This window comes from Solea senegalensis, linkage group LG14 (genome assembly GCF_019176455.1).
Source record: "Solea senegalensis isolate Sse05_10M linkage group LG14, IFAPA_SoseM_1, whole genome shotgun sequence".
Lineage (NCBI taxonomy): Eukaryota > Metazoa > Chordata > Actinopteri > Pleuronectiformes > Soleidae > Solea > Solea senegalensis.
This window is the reverse complement of record NC_058034.1, coordinates 16432174-16449394: the sequence shown is the minus strand read 5'-3', so window position 1 is coordinate 16449394 and position 17221 is coordinate 16432174. Positions and strand designations below refer to the sequence as shown.

The window sequence follows — 17221 nt, the reverse complement described above, 5'->3', positions numbered from 1 at the left end:
TACAGGTACAACACATGTGTTATGGTTGGTTAGAGCTGATGAGGGGATGACAGATGTGGTAATAATGAGCTTTGCTGTGTGACCTTATGATCCCTCTCATAAGAGATACATTTCATCGATGTGCCTGTCTACGGCCCTGAACTGTCTCTGCAGAGATGGGATTTGGAGAACTTTGATGCGGAGTCTCCACTCACTTTATTAACCTGCCTTCATGTTAGGTCAGGACTGCTGCTCAGTTCCAAAATCAGCAACTTCCCTGTCCGCTTTAAGCACAAATCCAAGTCCAAACATAATATCTGAAATGCTCTTATTCTTCGACCTGTAGTTGGTGCGGTTTTCAATGTCAATATCATAAATGCATGTTATTGCAAAAAAATGGATGTAGTTTATGGTAACATTTTCTGTTCATGTATTAAATCTTTATTGTTCTTCATATGAAAGCAAAACAATAAAATAGGTTAACAACAGGTTAGTGTGAAAGCAAAACAACAGTATGTGGGACACATACTAATCCTACAGTTACGGAGCACTAATAAAGGCTGGAGGGATTATTAGGAGTTAACATCTCTATAATACCTTTGTTTTCTCTCTCAAAATCTACCATTAAAATTGGAGCTTCTATGAACAAAATCTTGTTGAAATTCTATTTTTATATTAGAGGAACCACAACTACACAACCAAGCATCTGTAATAATAACAATAATGACAGCAAGCATGTAATCAGTGTGGTATCCATGAAGATCACCATGGCAACAACTGTGCACAGAACATTTTCAGATTTCTGCACACCCACGCTTCGTGGTACAAATGGAAGAAAAGTAGCCCACTTAGAGGCAGAATACACTTTATCCAGCACAGTGTGATGGAAGTATGTGCTTCACTGGTGCAAAACAAGAGCAAAAAATAAATTAAAGTAAAGAAAAATAGTTGAGAAAATATGGGCCTGCTCCATATTTTTTATATAGCTAATAGCCATTGTCCTACTACGCATCCCACCAAAAGTCTTAACAACCTAAATGTCCACACCATCGGTTGTTCCCTTCTAAAAATGCTGCATAATGGTGGGCGTTCTAAATTCTTGTTGTCATGTGAACAAGTTTTACATCAGTGGTTCTCAAATTTTTTATACCAAGTACCACCTACATATGAAAATATTGAATCCAAGTAACATCATTATCACCCAAGTTAAAATACAATGTTGTAAATAGGCTGAGCAAAGTCAGCTACAGACTTTTATTCCCAGAAATGTCATCCTTCTCTTCCTCACATATACTTCAGACACTAGTGTAATAAAAATTCCTCCACATACCCTGGTATAAACAGTAGAACAGTATTTCCCATTTTCCTCCCAAGTACCAGAAGCTTGGGTACCACTGGTGGTACGCGTACCACAGTTTGAGAACCATGGTTCTAGATATTTGAACATTCATGGTTTTGGTTTGGTTTAGGAAATGACTGTGGTTTGGTTTAAAATAAGCAGCATTGTCTTGGTGTGGCCTTGGACAAAATAAAACAAAATGAACACTCTACCACAGAAAGCAAGTGATGTGTGAAAGTCCTGTGTTTAGTCGACACAATCTTCCACCCCACCTTCAACCAAGCACATACTTTGTCTCTCTGTTAAATACTATACACTGACTTGTTATTTTACTCCCATTATAATTAGTACAGCAACCAAATATTGCCCCAAATCACTTTCAGTGTCTCAAAGTGATTTGGGGCAATATTTGGTTTACAGCAATTCTTCCTTGTGTTTCTTTTGTTCCACTATCACGTTTGTCACTATTCAAATATATTGTCAACAAAAGAGCCAAAGATTTCCTGTGTATATCAGATGTGCAAAGACAGCATTGTAACTTGTAAGACAAGGAAGAGTTTGCCTGTGATAAACTCTGCAGATGTTCACTCGTTCATATTGCTTTTTTGTGATAATGATGTTAAAAGACATTTCAAGCATCCTCGGTTTCTCTCAGTGCTCAAACTGAGCCTGATGGTTCTGATTCTTAGGATTGGCTACAGCCGACACAGGGACAGAGGGTGCAGACACAGCTGAAACGTGCTTCAAAGCAAAACTTCACAACTTTTAAAACAAAGGTGCACGTGAAGGAATGTCTTGGTATTTCTGTCACACACTTAAATCAGTCACAAAGAGACAGAGCAGGAGCCGAATAGAAACGATTAAGAAGTGTCTACATTTAACTCCACAGAAAATAAATGTGTTCATATTTAAAATCCTTTAAAAAAGAGTCAAATGAGAGATTTGATACACAAAAATGTACAAAAACTAGAGCCGTCCGTGTATTTAAAGTCATACACTGTCCTCCCCTTTGACTGCACTCCACAGTCACTCCCAAGCCCAACCTGTTCAACCTGTCTGCACCTGGATGACAAGAGAGGGTGGGTAAATCACGCCGCAGTAGACTGAAGTGTTGGCTGAAGAGTAAAAGGTATTTTCTTGTGTTGTGATCTTCGTTTGAAAGATATTATTTTAATGTATTTTACTTACTTAGCCTTATTCCATTTTTAAAAACCAGGTGGATGAGGAGAAGGAGGAGGAGTAGCAGGAGGAGGCCATGGAAGCGGACAACACAGACGAGATTGAGTCTCTCATGGAGGACATGGACTATATCCCCGGTCACTTCCACCTGGAGCTCAACCTCAACTGTGACCCCGATGGGCCCGTGAGGCTACGGCACAGAGACACTTACCTTAAACAAGAGAGCCTGTGGGGAGAGTTGGAGGCCGAAGTTGGATATTTACAGTACGCTGTCCGAAATCTCCTGGGTCTGCTGGCTTTCCACCTGGAACAGCTGGACACGGCTGAAGAAACGTTTAGGTGAGTATACAGTGAGACACTGTCAGTGCAGTCCCTGTGTTATTTAGACATATGTTTCATGTAGTTTCTCTAGAACTATCGGTGGTTAGGGAAAAAACTGTGGTAAAAATGTATGTTCTACATTTGTAAGCTGTGAGAGCCTCCACCTTCTGACTACACCACTAAAATGGCAGGATACAAGGAAAAGAAACCTTTCACCCACTGCAGTAAATCATTAACTGAAAAATAAAAGACAAACCTAGAATCTTTTCCAGATGGTAAATGAGTCTGTGGCACATGTATGCTGTAATGAATCATTTATAAAGTGACGACGTACAAATGTCTTGTTTGAATGTAACGTTTAACACATAGAATTTGGTCAAATGGTTGTTTGTGTACACACTTACAGTGATTTTGTTTTATTTTTTCTTACCTTCACTGGTATAAAAAACATTAATGTTCATGAACAACAAATGATTAATTTGTTAGATTCTGCTCCAGTAAGCGGCATCTAAACACCATCGCTAAAATCAGTGGAAATGCTGCATTAAAACAGTCATTAAAACATGACAGTTTTCCATTGTTGGCTATGAACATCGTGTAAACACCGGCACACTATGTTGACTGGCATTACAAACATTTTCCAATTAGTACTAAACACAAGGCGCAGCCAAGTTTGACAGGAACACCGTTCATTTTTCTCGGTGCTCGGTTGTGTTTCAAAGCAAGTGAAAACTGATCCTAATTATACTTTTCAAAGAGATGCATGCACTTAAAATGCCATGGTAATACATTTGGTTGTATATCATTGAACACTTAAATTTAAACCAAATGGTGACGGCTAAAGAAAAATAAAGGAATCAGCAAAGGCAATAGGGTAACAATGACTGTCATGGCCATCCATAGAGTCAACAAGTTTAAAATTATTTTAGGGGAACTGAAAAGTCTGTGGGACACACGGTTGGTGTAGTGGTTCTTTGCTGCAAGAAGACCCAGGTTTAAAACCATGGTTGCAAGGGCCTTTCTGCACGGAGTTTGCATTTTCTAAATTGACCCTATGTCACATGACGTTCATGTGGAGGATAGAGCAGGTAGAAAATGGATGAAAAGTCTGTATATCTTTATATTTTTAGAAATATTTGTAAAGAAGATCCTGGAAACCTCAATGCCTGGGCCAACCTAGGCTATGTGTACGACAAACTGGGGAGAGAGCTGGATGCAGCGGAGTGTGTGGAGAAAGTGTCCCAGCTCATGGGTTTAGATGGTGGAGAGGCCACTCAGGAAGAGACCAGACTCCTGGCGGCTCGCTGTCTGGCCGAACAGGCCTACGTTTATCCTCACGATGTGGAGCTGGACAGCGAGGACGACCTGAGAGAGAGACTGACCGCAGCACTGACATTTTACAACAAAGCCCTAGACTATGGGGGACAACTGGTGAGACAGAAAGTCATGTGCTATACATGTAAATGTCTGTTTAACAGCTGAGCTTATCAGGATGTACTGTATGTAGTGTGAAAATATAAACGGATTTAGTCAGCTACGAGTCTTCCTTTTTTTTCAGATTCCAACTGAGGAAAAACGGAGCTGGTATTTTAAGATGGCAACCATCTACATAAGGTAAAAAACTACCATAAAAATGTTTATACTTAACCACTGTGCTGTTTTTATGTTGACAAAGTTATTCTCTCCCTGCAGACTAGACGATATAGTAAAGACAAACAACGACTCTGAATACTCCAGACTTTCTCACTACAATAAGGGGCTGAGGCTTCTCAAAAAAACACTGGAATCTGAGAGAACACAACATAAAGGTAAGTGCTTCTGTCTGCTCTCGTCTGCTTTATGCAGAATATGAAATATAAAAAGACTCTTCTGGTCATGTGATTTGGGCAGAGAGTTGTTGTAAGAGAAACATTGTACATTATACAGTGTAGTGTAAACATGAAAGGTGGCATAACACAGCTTTCTTACATGCATACATATTTTGTTTGTTTGTTTTTTGATTTTTTTGCAAACATTCAACCTATTTGATTCATTTTCACATGTCAGCAACAAGCAGACACTGAGAGCGAAAGTGTGCGTGTGTGTTCTTGTATGGGTATCTTTGTGACGACCAAAACAAATTTGGGAAAGTGAGGACATTTTGGCTGGTCCTCATGTTCTGTCTCCCCTTAAAAGAGCTTTTTGATGGTTAATAAAGCTTGGTTTTGTAGCGTTAGAATTGGGTTCAGGTTAGGGTAAGGGTTAAGGCCCTGGTATACCTCCGCGCCCATGCCATGCACATCTAATTGATCGTCACATTGCACGCCGAATATCGCGGACCCTGGTATACTAGTGTGTCTGTGTCCTGTAGTATCTGACTTCACCATTAGGTGGTGGTACAAGTCTTGACACAGGGAACAGGACACATTCCTACCAAAGAAAAAGAGAACAATGCTATAGCTCCCTTGGACATATCTGTTTTCAGTGGTTCATCAGCTGAAAGGTCCGTTGGGCAGGGGAGTCAGCCGGTTCGTGGGTCACCAGGTCGTAGCTCGGATGACTTTCCTTGGCGACTGCTTCTTCTGTTGTTGAAATGTTTTTTCTGCTGCTTGGTGAGTGCGGCTTACTCCACCTACCTGTGGGGCGGAAATTTAGTCTGCATGTGCGCTGTCCATGGGCACCAACGTGCTCTTTACGTGCGCTTCCAATATTTGCGTGTTGATGACGTGCCATGCGCACTGTGCATGGAAGTATACCAGGGCCTTTGGGCGCTTAGTGTTATCAGTGTGTGTGTGTTATCAATGCTTTCACATTCCCTTTATCTCTGACGACACATCATGGTCATGTCTTAACAAGGGTATACTGTAGGTGTGGTTACAAGACTTGTGGGGACTTTCTCCAAACGTCCTTGTCTTAGTATGAAACATTTCTTACATATTGCACCTTTAAGTGGCATAAAAAGGGAATAAAGTACAGGCATGTCAACTATCACTCAAGTGCCAGTGTTAACTATTGTCAAAAATGTTATTGTACTGAAACTAGAAATCTGTTTTGAAATGTTATCATAGAGTATTTAAAAGAATTCTAAAATTCTGTCCCCAGCTTTAGCCTGGTGTTACATTGGCATATTGTTGGAGCGGAAAGACGAGTTCACCACTGTGCCGATGTCTATACACGACTGTGGCTACTCTGCCTCTGAGCCACTGTCCTTCTATGGAACAGTAAGTCAATCTGTGTATGCAAATATTTCGTCAAAACCAATCACCATCAGTTAATAGTCTTTTTTTTGATATTGCAGGAGCAATATCAGTAATTACATTGTATTGCATAATTGATATTGTATCATTTACATTTAATGGCCATCTGTTTGGCTTACACTATATTCTCATTGGTTGCTGTTTTTTTATGTTTGCTGAGTGTAAGAGACTGAAATCCCTATGAAATGAGCAAAGAACTCCTAAAAACATATGTTTGAGAATTGAAAAATCCTCCATCATAGATTTTTATTTATGCTACATGTGCATAAAATGATGCTGTGTGACTTTATACTCTGTCCTTACATTCCGTTGACACTGTATATTCTACCATAACATACAACTGTCTCTGCCCTCAGGCCATAAATATGGCCAGTGATGATGCATTCATCCTGAATCTTCTGGCCAAGGTCTTCTTCCTGTTGGGCAAACACGAGATGGCCACCGGGATCAGCAACATGGCGTTAAATGTGTTGCCAGATCCGGAGCTTAACTGGCAGGCGTACTGCACCCGCGCCAAGGTACTGCAGCCAAACTACATCAAGTCAACACCAAAACAGAGTGACCTGTTGTTTTTTTTGCCATCCAATGTTTAAGAAATGGCACACACATGCATTTCTAAACTCTTCTAAATTTTACGTTTCAAACGGTAGTATAAATTGTTTTAACCCTGTAAAACCGAGTGTATCTCTGACGACTCACATTTGCACAAGCGTACACGCAATGTTTTGTGTATCGGAAAAATTCCAAACAGTTTCTGAAAGCTGAGAAGTTGCACGTCAAAGCCAACATGTGGTTATTACGGTAATTTCACTTGCGCTGTTTCAGGAAGCTGAAGAATCAGCGTCTGTGTCGCCAGAGAGGAGAGAGAGAGAGAGTGAGAACGCCTGTACATAGTTTTCATTTTTAGGCCTGTTTTTGCACATTGAGTGACAAAAACTCAAAAAATGTTATTGTAAAGATGTGTTATAAAAATTAAAATTTATCACGCGAAATCTGGTGTAAATGTACACCTGCAGTGTTTTTCTTAATAAATATTTTAGTTTTCCTTCATTTTAAATTGTTAAACCACTATTTTAGTAAATTGTAAATAATTGGCTGCCAGTTATTGGAGGTTATTCTGGAAAAATGGGTAAAAGCACTTAGTTACAAGACATTTATGGTTAAAATAAGCAAAAACATTTTTGAGGGTTAGGTGTTAAAGGTTCACATGTTTACATTTTGGACAAGCCAAGTATTTATGAATGTGTTTCTTTTAGATAAATATGGTGCTTTACATCAGAGACCTAGAAAAGGCTAAACATGGTCAAGGTGGAGTCCCAGACCGACAGAGGCTAACTGAGGCCAGAAAAGACTTGGACAAGGTCCTCACTGTACGTCCATGTCTGCGAACTCACCTCGAGATGGCTCAGGTAAAGATATTAAATATTAGAGAAACACAGGCCACTATTATTTATGACAACAGTTTTAAGATCCATGTCCTTCCTCTCCAGCTGTACTACTACATGGGCGTCGATGCACTCCAGGAAAGCCTCTTGGTGGACGAGGGAGCCGTGAATAATGCATTGGTGAGTTTGTCCCATGCTCTACATTTCAAGCTGGGCGACAGCTTGCCAGACCTCCATGTGCTCAGAGGACGCTGCCTCCTGCTGAAGGGCGAGGATCAGAATGCCGCAGACTGCTTTAAACAGGCTATGGAGTTAGAAAGGCCAGGAAGCAGAGACACCACAGCGCTGCGCTGCCTCCTACAGGCCCTGCTGGCTCTGTTCATGCAGGGTGGCACTGATCCTGGTCCTGCCATCACTCAGCTGGAGATGTGGGTGCGCAAGGCAGAGGAGAGGTACCCTCAGGACATTGTGAAGGCTGAGCTCAGGTACCTTTACCGGACTCAGACAGCAGAAGTCACAGAGTTATCCCGGGCCCTGATCAGCACAGGACGACTGGATCTAGTGAAGAGGCTACTGGAGACAGTGGTGCCCAAACAAGTCTCCAAGAGGAAAGTTGCAAAGGCATTTTCCTTCACATGAGCCACATATGTGACATTAGTAGGTACACTCTGGGCATCTGATGGGTTAAACAATGTGACATGGGAATATCTGTTCATACATCAGAAAGATGCGTCTCATATGAATGTGTTTTCAACAAAACAAATAAATCAAGTTACTGTACTTACTATGCTGTAGCTTCAACATGTACAGCAAGCCATAAATAATTTACACTGAATGTTTTCGCCAGTTATCAAACAACACATTTCTTTAGTTTTGCGTGATAATACTGTAGTAACTTTGATGTTAAGTTACAAAAAGCAAAACGTAAACCTGCAAACAATGAAACCACTGCTAATGTCATTTCTGTGACTTGCCACCAGCAGAGCAATAAAATACCACTTAAATTTGAACACACAGATATCATTGTTATTTGTAAAGCAGTCCCACTTTGAATCACCATATTATTCCAACTACTGTATGTTTTCAGTTGGGAGTATTTTGAAAATTCTAACCTGGGTGTAACATGAGAAATACCATAATATCTCACTTCTTCTTATCTAGTTTAACACTCTGTACCCACACGTCAGGTTCTGCAGCATTACAGAGCGTCTATCATGAGATCATGCCTCCCCTTTAAAAAAGCCTTAGTCTTCCTGTAGCTTCCCTTATTGACTGCACATATTCTAGCCTAACCAGGTAAGACTTCAGAGCTTTTGATTTATAAGAGTAACAAAACAAATGTATTTAGGTCAAGCGAAATCAATCTTAAATGTGACAAGTTAAAGGTTTAGTGTGTAACATAATGTTTAAATACAAGCAAATGTCAATCATTTTTAAAATATTTTGCACAATGATGATTAAGCTTATCGGCTTCTGTGTTGTTCAGATCTTGAATCAGTTTTAAGTGTGGTTTTGCTAGTTTTAGTAGTTTTTAATTTGTTGTAGTGTTTGTTTTTTGTAATATGGAGTAGATTCAAAAAGGCAATAGAAAGTATTGTGTCGTTAAAACCCAACAATATATTTTGAAAATGTATTAGGACACATGAAGAACCATCCCTCAATCAAATATAACAGTCTACAAAAAATAGCCTGAGCAAAAAGCAAAATGTGCATAATACTGCTGAGATTGGATGCAGTTAGTGTGCCAGGTAAAAATCAAATAGCCAAGAGCCCTGGGGCACACCTGTAGTGACGAGGGCAGGTCTGGGATGAGAAAGACTTAAGATTTATGAACTAAGTTCATCCTGAGAGGTATGATTCAAACCAGTCCAATGGAGAGTGTTTTACGCACAGACCACCGTAGTCCCCCGCTGTGCTTGGGAAAAGAAGGGTTGAGCAAAGGTTGTCCTCTCTGTTTGTTGCACTTTGCAGTCTCACCATTAGTTGTCACTACCACATACACACTGGACCTTCGTTTAATTCATCCCCGTTGCAACAGAAAGCAGTTCAGTAGAATCACACACAGGATGGCAGTGGCAAGTCCCTCAACTGAGTGGAGCACTGGTCTCTTTGACTGTTGTGAGGACGTTAGCGCTGGTAAGGCTAAACTTAAGTTAATCACTTGTTTGGTTGTTTGTTTTATACAGAAGAGTGTCAGGGCCACATGTTAAGAAATTGAAAGAAAGAAAAAATAAAACAGCATGCATTCTGAGATTAAAGTCAGAATTCTGAGATTGAAGTCAGAATTTGGAGATTAAAGGCGACATAGACTGGAAGCTCCAATTAATGCTGCATTTGTGTGTGTATCTGCGTTTAAAGATTAAAGTCAGAAATGGAGATTAAAGTCAGAATTCTAGGGAAAAAGGTCAAAATTCTGAGATTACAGTCAGAAAAAAATCATAATTCTTGCTGTTGTTGTTTTTTTCTTTCTTTCTTTCAATTTTTTACATGTGGCCCTAATACTCTTCCGTAGTTTAACAGTTAGTCCAAGTAATTTAGATTATCACCACATTCAAATATTTGTCTTTTTTAGGTTGCTATGGTTTCTGGTGCTGCCCTTGCCTCGCCTGCGCCGTTTCAAGAAGATTTGGAGAAAACTTTTGCCTCCCACTGTGCGACATAATCAGCCCTGCTGTATTCACAGCCTGTGGGATTCCTGGGTTTGCTCCTCCTGCCACCATCGGTCTCCGAGCTGCCATTCGGAACAGATACAACATCAAGGTGTGATGGATGTAACCCTAACAAGAATTCCATGTTCAGTACCAGACAGGCGATGCTGACTTTTCTTTATTCTGGCCTTTGCAGGGTTCTGTCTGTAAGGACATCACAGCTGCCTGTTTCTGTGTGTGGTGCTCCTGGTGTCAGATGCACCGCGAGTTAAAATACCGCGTAGAAAACAACACTGCTGTGGTCAACATGCAGCCAGCTCCAGTGAAAGATGCTTTCGCAGACCCACCTCCTGATGGCCATGTAGCCTCATCGGGGGTCATACTTGCTTCATTCTGAGATTTCTAACATAATCTCATTGTGTACTTTTTCAACAATAAAGATTGACTTTTTTAACAAAAAAGTTGTATGGAAACATAAAGGAGCAGTACAAGATTTAATAACTTATTGTTTAATAACAATAATCAGTTGTCAGATTCACATTTGTATTTTATACTAATTCTAACACGACTTTATATAGCACGGGACTGGATTTGACGCATAAAATAAAGAATGTGTGACCTTAGACAGAATTCTAATTGCACAATGAAAAAAAATTGTCCTTATTCATTTTAAATTGTGTTAATAGGTTCCATTCAGTTCAATAGCCAATGGCACAGCCCTTGCCAAAGTGGAGCACCGGTTTCTTTGCCTGTTGTGAGGACTCACAATCATGTAAGACTAAACTTTACAACTTCAAAGTACAAAGGAACATGGAAGAATAAATAAAAGGTTATCCATCTATTTATCTATCACTCCCACCAAACTCATAGTGATTTGATCATTTGTCTCCTATCTTAAACCTTGTATGCCACAAAGACTACTTTTTACTTTCTTTTCTGTAAAATGTTTGGACCAGTAATCTCTTTTTTTTAAAATGTTAGCTTTGCTCAGATTCACCAACTTATTTCCACTCACGCTGTTGTGGGTGGAGCAGAGACGCATACACTTCTGTTCAATCATCAGAATCAGAATCAGAATACTTATTGTCCCAAAGGAAATTGTTTTGTTACAGTTGCTCCATATCAGACTCAGTAAGTACCAATAAAAAAGAGCACACAAGTTAAAAAAAAAAGAATTAAGATTAAAATTAAATGAAAATAGCACAAAGCTATGTGGTCACAATGTGTCTCCGACCACCTCCTGAAGTGGTTTGACAGATTGGATAACAATCCGTCCTCGGGTACTTAGGTACAGGTGCAATCTGACCATAGAGAGGACATTTTAATGCCAGGTGTAAAGGTGGCCGTATAGATTTAGGAATCTGGCCAAGCAATCCAGTCAAATCATCCATCTTCTACCGCTTTATCCTCCACATGAGGGTTGCACGGGGCTGACAGCTGACATAGGGTTAAAGGCAGGGTCACACCACAGGGCCAAGCAATTGAAATTGTGAACCTATCCCTTTCATTTTCTCTGTAGACTTCAAAATATCCAGCTTGTTTGACAAGAATCTCTACTTTGTTTTCCTGGAGAATTCTCTGTGTAACGACATCACAGTGTCCTGCTTCTGTGTGTGGTGCTCCTGGTGTCAGATGCACCGCAAGTTAAAAATCAGAGAGAAAAGCAATGCTGTCGTCTTGGTCAACATGCAGCCTCGACCACTGACGGAGGCTCCCACAGCTGCACCTCCTCCCGATGGCCACGTGGGCACATCAAGTATTATACTGGGTTCTTACTGAGATTCATCCACACCATAATCACAATCAGCAACTGAGGGTTTTATTGAAGGTGCTTTTTTTATCTGCGGCAATAATTTGGGCCCGAGCACGAATGGCAAGAGCCTGAAACAGCTCCTGGCACAAATTAAAACACTTGTTTTATCTGTGTGCTGGTTATTATTATTATTATTATTATATACTACATACAGATTACTAAGATAAAAATGTCTCAAAACAAATAAAATCATATGGAATCAATTACTGCAATCACTGGTGAATTCTTGCCCATCTTTCTTGATTTATATAAGGAAGCAATAATTTAAGGCTGCAGCCCAGAATGATCAATACAGAGTCAGTAAGTTATTAGAATATTGTTTAAAAAACTTTCATCAGGATATGCTTTACATAATAACTGTGCTAACGTCCACGTTCGGGAGAGAAGGTGTTGTGACTCTGTTGTTTGTGTCAGTTTCACACTCAGCTCTCTTGATGGGACAGGAACTAGAAGAGCAACTTCCCTGCATCATCTGAATACCACAGAGATACTGTAGTTTATTTGCACAGTGGCAAGTTTCACTGCAGCAGAGAAAGAATAACAAAATATTCCCATGTGCAGTGTTGTAACCTAACAAAGTACAAATACTTAATTGATGTACTTAAGTACATACTTAAGATACTTCACGTATCTGTATTTCTAGCTACTTTCACTTTTACTGCACTACATTTCCTTCAACTATCTTTGTTACTCGTTACAACCAAATAAAATCAGAAGAAGAAGAAGAAGAAGAGTTGGTAATGGTCTGTATTTATATAGAGCTTTTCTAGTCTTGATAATCTGCTTTACACTACAGTTTTGTTATTCACGCACTTCAGGTGTTTAGGTGTCTTGCTCAACGACACAGTCTATATTATAGAAGAGCAGAGCCAGGAATTGAACCCACACCTTCCAGTTGAAAGACAACCCGCCCTACCACTGAAAGCTACCATGGTACTTTCACTTCTAAAACTTAAGTACATTTTATATCAGAAAATTACTTTTGATTCTTAAGCACAGTAAATGTCATAATTTAATTATAATTATCAGACTTTTACTTAAGTAATAGTATAAAAAAAGTGACTTCAACTTCTACAAAAGTCATTTTCTGGTAACATACTTTTACTTTTACTCAAGTATCTCTTTTAGGTACTTTATACAAAACTGCCAATGTGGTAGATAATCTTCTCTGCTGTTCTCGTAACTGAATTGATATGGTAATATGTTGGTGCTCCACCTCAACATAAAAACATGTCATTACCTCTTAAATGATTCAATGATTCAGCCCAACAGTGAGAGTGTGTGTGATGCAAATCCCCTCTTTGCAATTTCTTCAAAAACATTTTTAGAAGCACATTTGAAGTAATAACATTGTTAAAGACCTTTAAAGTAAATGTTCTATGCTATTGTTTTTATTTAAAAATGACCAGAAACCCAAGTCCCCTGTTAGTCAGTGAAGAATGACAGTCCCCTGTTAGCCTGGTCAACGTGTATGTGTGTGTGTGTGTGTGTGTGTGTAAGACTTAGTTTTAGGATTATGGTTAGGGTTAATTTTGTTGTGATGGTTAAGGTTGGGGTAAAGGGCTATGGAATGCTAAGCATGTTGTGCAAGTGTGTGCGTGTGTGTGCGTGTTCGCATGCAGTATTTACTGCCAAACTAAAATTAGTGGGTGTAACAGTTTACAGTAAAGCGTCTCCTCAGACAGTATTTCCTTGTTGATTTATGGTTGGGATACAAACACTAAGAGAATAAGAATATATTTTATAATACTTACACTGTAATTACTTAAGTGTGAGATGAGATTATTTGTGATATTATTGTGCAGCAGGCCGTTGGTCTTCATGTATGTGTTTGTTTCCTCTTTTTATTGCTTAGGATAATTTTTTTTTAAAAGAATAGTATATATTTATGTTAAAACATCACATGACATTTGGGTTTTACACATGAATGAAGGCAGCTCAGTTTATTCTGAGCCTTGGTGAATGTTATATGTGTACAGAGTTTGTCATAGATATCTACAACTTCACTCCATCTACAGATGATAATGTAGGATAATTAAACTTGTCTGTTGTAGATATCTGTAACTAGAATTAGAGATATGTACAATTCAGTTAGAGATATTCTTTTTGTTATGTTTTTATTTTATTTTATTTAACTGACCTGGCCAAGAGGTCGGCAACACGGGTCATAATAAACACAAGACAGATTACAAACAATAAATTAAAACAGACAATAATCTAGGAACTGTTTGGCAGATCGTTGAGATCAATTAAAAACTCATTTTCTTTTCTGTTATGTTATAAACACTGAAATACCCCACACAAGTTGCTAAAATAGATATCAATTAATAAAAAATTGTGATTTCATTGCATCTCATGGTTTGCATGGGTCTTTAAATAAGACACACCTTGAACAGTAGCCTCTGTCTGCCTTGGCCCGTGTCAGGTTCTGCAGCATTACATAGTTTCTCAGCGTGTGTGAAATTCCACTCTTAGTCTTTCTTTGCTTTCCTGTGTGTCAACACGGCTTCCAGCAGAATCAGGTAAGAGTGAATAGACAAATAAAAAAGACAAATAAAAAAGACGCGTTTGTTTCAAGTTCAACGTTAAAGCCGTTCATTAGAGTCCCACTGGTATTTACGCCAATTCTTTTTACATGCGACATGACTGCATTTGATGCATGGAATCAACGACATGTGAATTCAGGTTATCGTCTGTTGAGGATGATTGTGTAAAATTCAAACTATTAAGTGGAAGAGCAGCAGCTTAATCATCAGGATTGTGTTCACAGGTTCCAGCCAGTTCAAGAGCTGATGGCTCATCCATTGGCGAAATGGAGCACTGGTCTTTTTGACTGTTGTGAGGATATAAACTCTTGTAAGAACAAACTCATGCAAAGACTTCGTACAAATTCAATATGATGACTTGTTTTTGTTTTTTTTGCCGCTGAGAGTGACGTAGATTGTTTTTCCCTTTTTTTCTTTTTTTAGGTTGCTACGGTTTCTGGTGCTGCTGCTGCTATGCCTGCGACCTTTCAGACAAATTTGGCGAAAACCACTGTCTCCCAGTATGTGACATATGCAGCCCTGCCATATTGTGTTCATCGTGTGGAATACCTCTGTGTGTTCCTCCTGCAGGGTTAGCTCTGAGGGTCGCCATTCGACACAGATATGGCCTTGAGGTAAGTGGATGTAAATTCAAGGACATCCGTCCATCCATTATTATAATACAGCACAACTAAATGTCATAGTTTAGGAGAGATTGACACTTTATTTTACCACATATATTAAAAGCTGAGTCGAGATGAATTATAGCACTAATCACACAGCCCTTACATGAAATAAACCATGTGTTCATCTGTGTTATTATTATGGCAGTGGCTACAAAGATGCTTTTCAGTTTACAGTGACACTGTGGTGGGTCGGAGGACATTTTTTCATTTTTATTTAACCAGATTAAAGACCCCCTGAGATCAGGACCTCTTTCACAAGAGTGACCTGGCAGAGAAAAGCAGCAGCACACATCATAGTTGGAGATGACAGCACTGTTCAATGGATTCCTGTTGTCGGTCCTTTAAGATAGCGCGGACAGCTCCCAGTGAAATAAATTAGAGTTAAAATAAGCAGGAACCAAGCCGTGTGTGTGTGTTGCGTCAACACGCTGTGTTCACATATGTCCGAGTCAAAATCTGATCATGTTTTTGTGATCAGATCTGGATTTAGACCTGCCGTCCACTTGTTAATGACTCACTGAGGATGAATGTTCTGAATGAGGTCTAATTACATTGTAGGTATGCGGATAAAGGCTCTAGGAATCTGAAAGATAAGAAAGTGAAACTATGAATCTGTTGCTTCCTTTTTCCTTTTTCAATGTGAAGTTTAAGAAGTAAAAAAAAAACAACCCAGCACAATTCTTCTTTCCATCCTGCAGGGTTCTCTCTGTAAGGACATCGCCACTGCCTGCGTCTGCGTGTGGTGCAACTGGTGTCAGATGGACCGCGAGTTAAAACAGCGTGCACAAAACAAAACGGTCGTGGTCAACATGCAGCCCGCTCCAGTGAGGACGGCTCCTGCAGGTCCACCTCCCAGTGGACAGTATACAGGGATGATACTCGCTTCATACTGATTATTCATCCAAAGAAGACAATCATTACTACTATTACTACTATTGTGTGTCACATTTGATTTAAGTTCTGAAAGCAATAGTTTCCTGTATTGTGTCCTGTATGTGTTGATTTAAAAAGACTTAAGAAGGTCAGTGTATTCATTTTTACGTGAAGTTGTTTCTATTTGTGAGAAATTGTCAAAAAACAATTTCTATGTGCTTTTTGAGTGTACATATAATCACCTGGATTTGTGAATTGTTGTTTTCATTATCCCTGAATGAGCACTAAATTAAGAGCAATGCGGTTTTTCTCCAACAGTCCAAAAACGTGCAACATTTAAGCGAGTCCGAAATGTGTCTGCAAAAATGTAAATGTTAAAATGTGTGATTATTCAGTGCAGGTACTGATGGATTTTTGGTTTCTTTCTGGGTGTATAAGCAGTTTGGCAACAGTTTATGACAATGCATTTGTACAGTGGTTTTGGTATAATATACAGTATTTAACATTAATGTATATTTGCAAAATAAACACAAACTAGGGGAGGGTGGTTGTAGTGTTTTGGAGCAACCACTTGGTGTCGCTAGAGTATTGACTTCTCCTATGTTTTTGTACATTACCTCTGAGCTAAGTGCAGTAAATGTGGCTACTGGCCTTGACTAGATTGAGTCTCATTGTGTCTCTTTGCTATATAGAACAAACACTATAGTGGTGATAGATTTCACTTCTCAGTCATAGAATGAGGCTCTCACAGCTACACATGTGCATACACACGTATACAGAAAGATAAACACAGCTCTTGCACTAACACTCAAACATTCATAGGCAGTAGTGTTCATGTTTAGCTCAGCTCATAATCCTTAAACAAACAGGCTTATCCTTTGCAAGACCTTTTGCAGAGCAAGTTATTTTTTGCTCTTTCCACTTAATCGGTGTTTTGACTGAGACACAAGCTAAAGGCCACGTGTGCAGTCAGTGAAGGATAGGAAGTCACATTGTCAGCTTTTAATACAGTGGGAGACTGGAGGCATTTCTTCTGACCACAAATGTTTTACAGCAGCACAAGTCCAAAAAAAACAGATTAGTAAATCAAGATTATGGCAATACCAACATCTGTCATAGGTGTTCACAGACATTGTAGAACATGAATGACATAAAACCTTGTATGTAGTTTATATCTCAATACAATATATATAGAGATCAAAATACTATGAATTTTTTGAGCGATTTTGGACGACAT

The 17221-nt window shown here is 39.3% G+C and overlaps 3 protein-coding genes across 3 annotated transcripts; all 3 read left to right on the top strand.

The window, feature by feature from the left end:
* Window positions 1-2344: 2344 nt before the first annotated feature.
* Window positions 2345-8449, top strand: ttc22 (tetratricopeptide repeat domain 22). The gene is made up of 9 exons (XM_044043768.1): window positions 2345-2447; window positions 2535-2836; window positions 3949-4249; window positions 4377-4432; window positions 4511-4626; window positions 5900-6018; window positions 6411-6572; window positions 7311-7463; window positions 7545-8449. Exons 2-9 carry the CDS (start codon window positions 2574-2576, stop codon window positions 8076-8078), a joined length of 1704 nt encoding a protein of 567 aa, XP_043899703.1. The 5' UTR covers window positions 2345-2447; window positions 2535-2573; the 3' UTR covers window positions 8079-8449.
* Window positions 8450-8745: 296 nt separating this feature from the next.
* LOC122781021 lies at window positions 8746-12103 on the top strand. Its single transcript, XM_044044511.1, has 5 exons — window positions 8746-9575; window positions 10012-10199; window positions 10284-10472; window positions 10761-10859; window positions 11660-12103. Exons 1-5 carry the CDS (start codon window positions 9293-9295, stop codon window positions 11864-11866), a joined length of 966 nt encoding a protein of 321 aa, XP_043900446.1. The 5' UTR covers window positions 8746-9292; the 3' UTR covers window positions 11867-12103.
* Window positions 12104-14320: 2217 nt separating this feature from the next.
* LOC122781038 (cornifelin homolog B-like) lies at window positions 14321-16645 on the top strand. Its single transcript, XM_044044532.1, has 4 exons — window positions 14321-14422; window positions 14671-14756; window positions 14870-15060; window positions 15810-16645. The coding sequence occupies exons 2-4, from the start codon at window positions 14693-14695 to the stop codon at window positions 16002-16004; spliced, it is 450 nt and encodes a 149-aa protein (XP_043900467.1). The 5' UTR covers window positions 14321-14422; window positions 14671-14692; the 3' UTR covers window positions 16005-16645.
* Window positions 16646-17221: the final 576 nt, after the last annotated feature.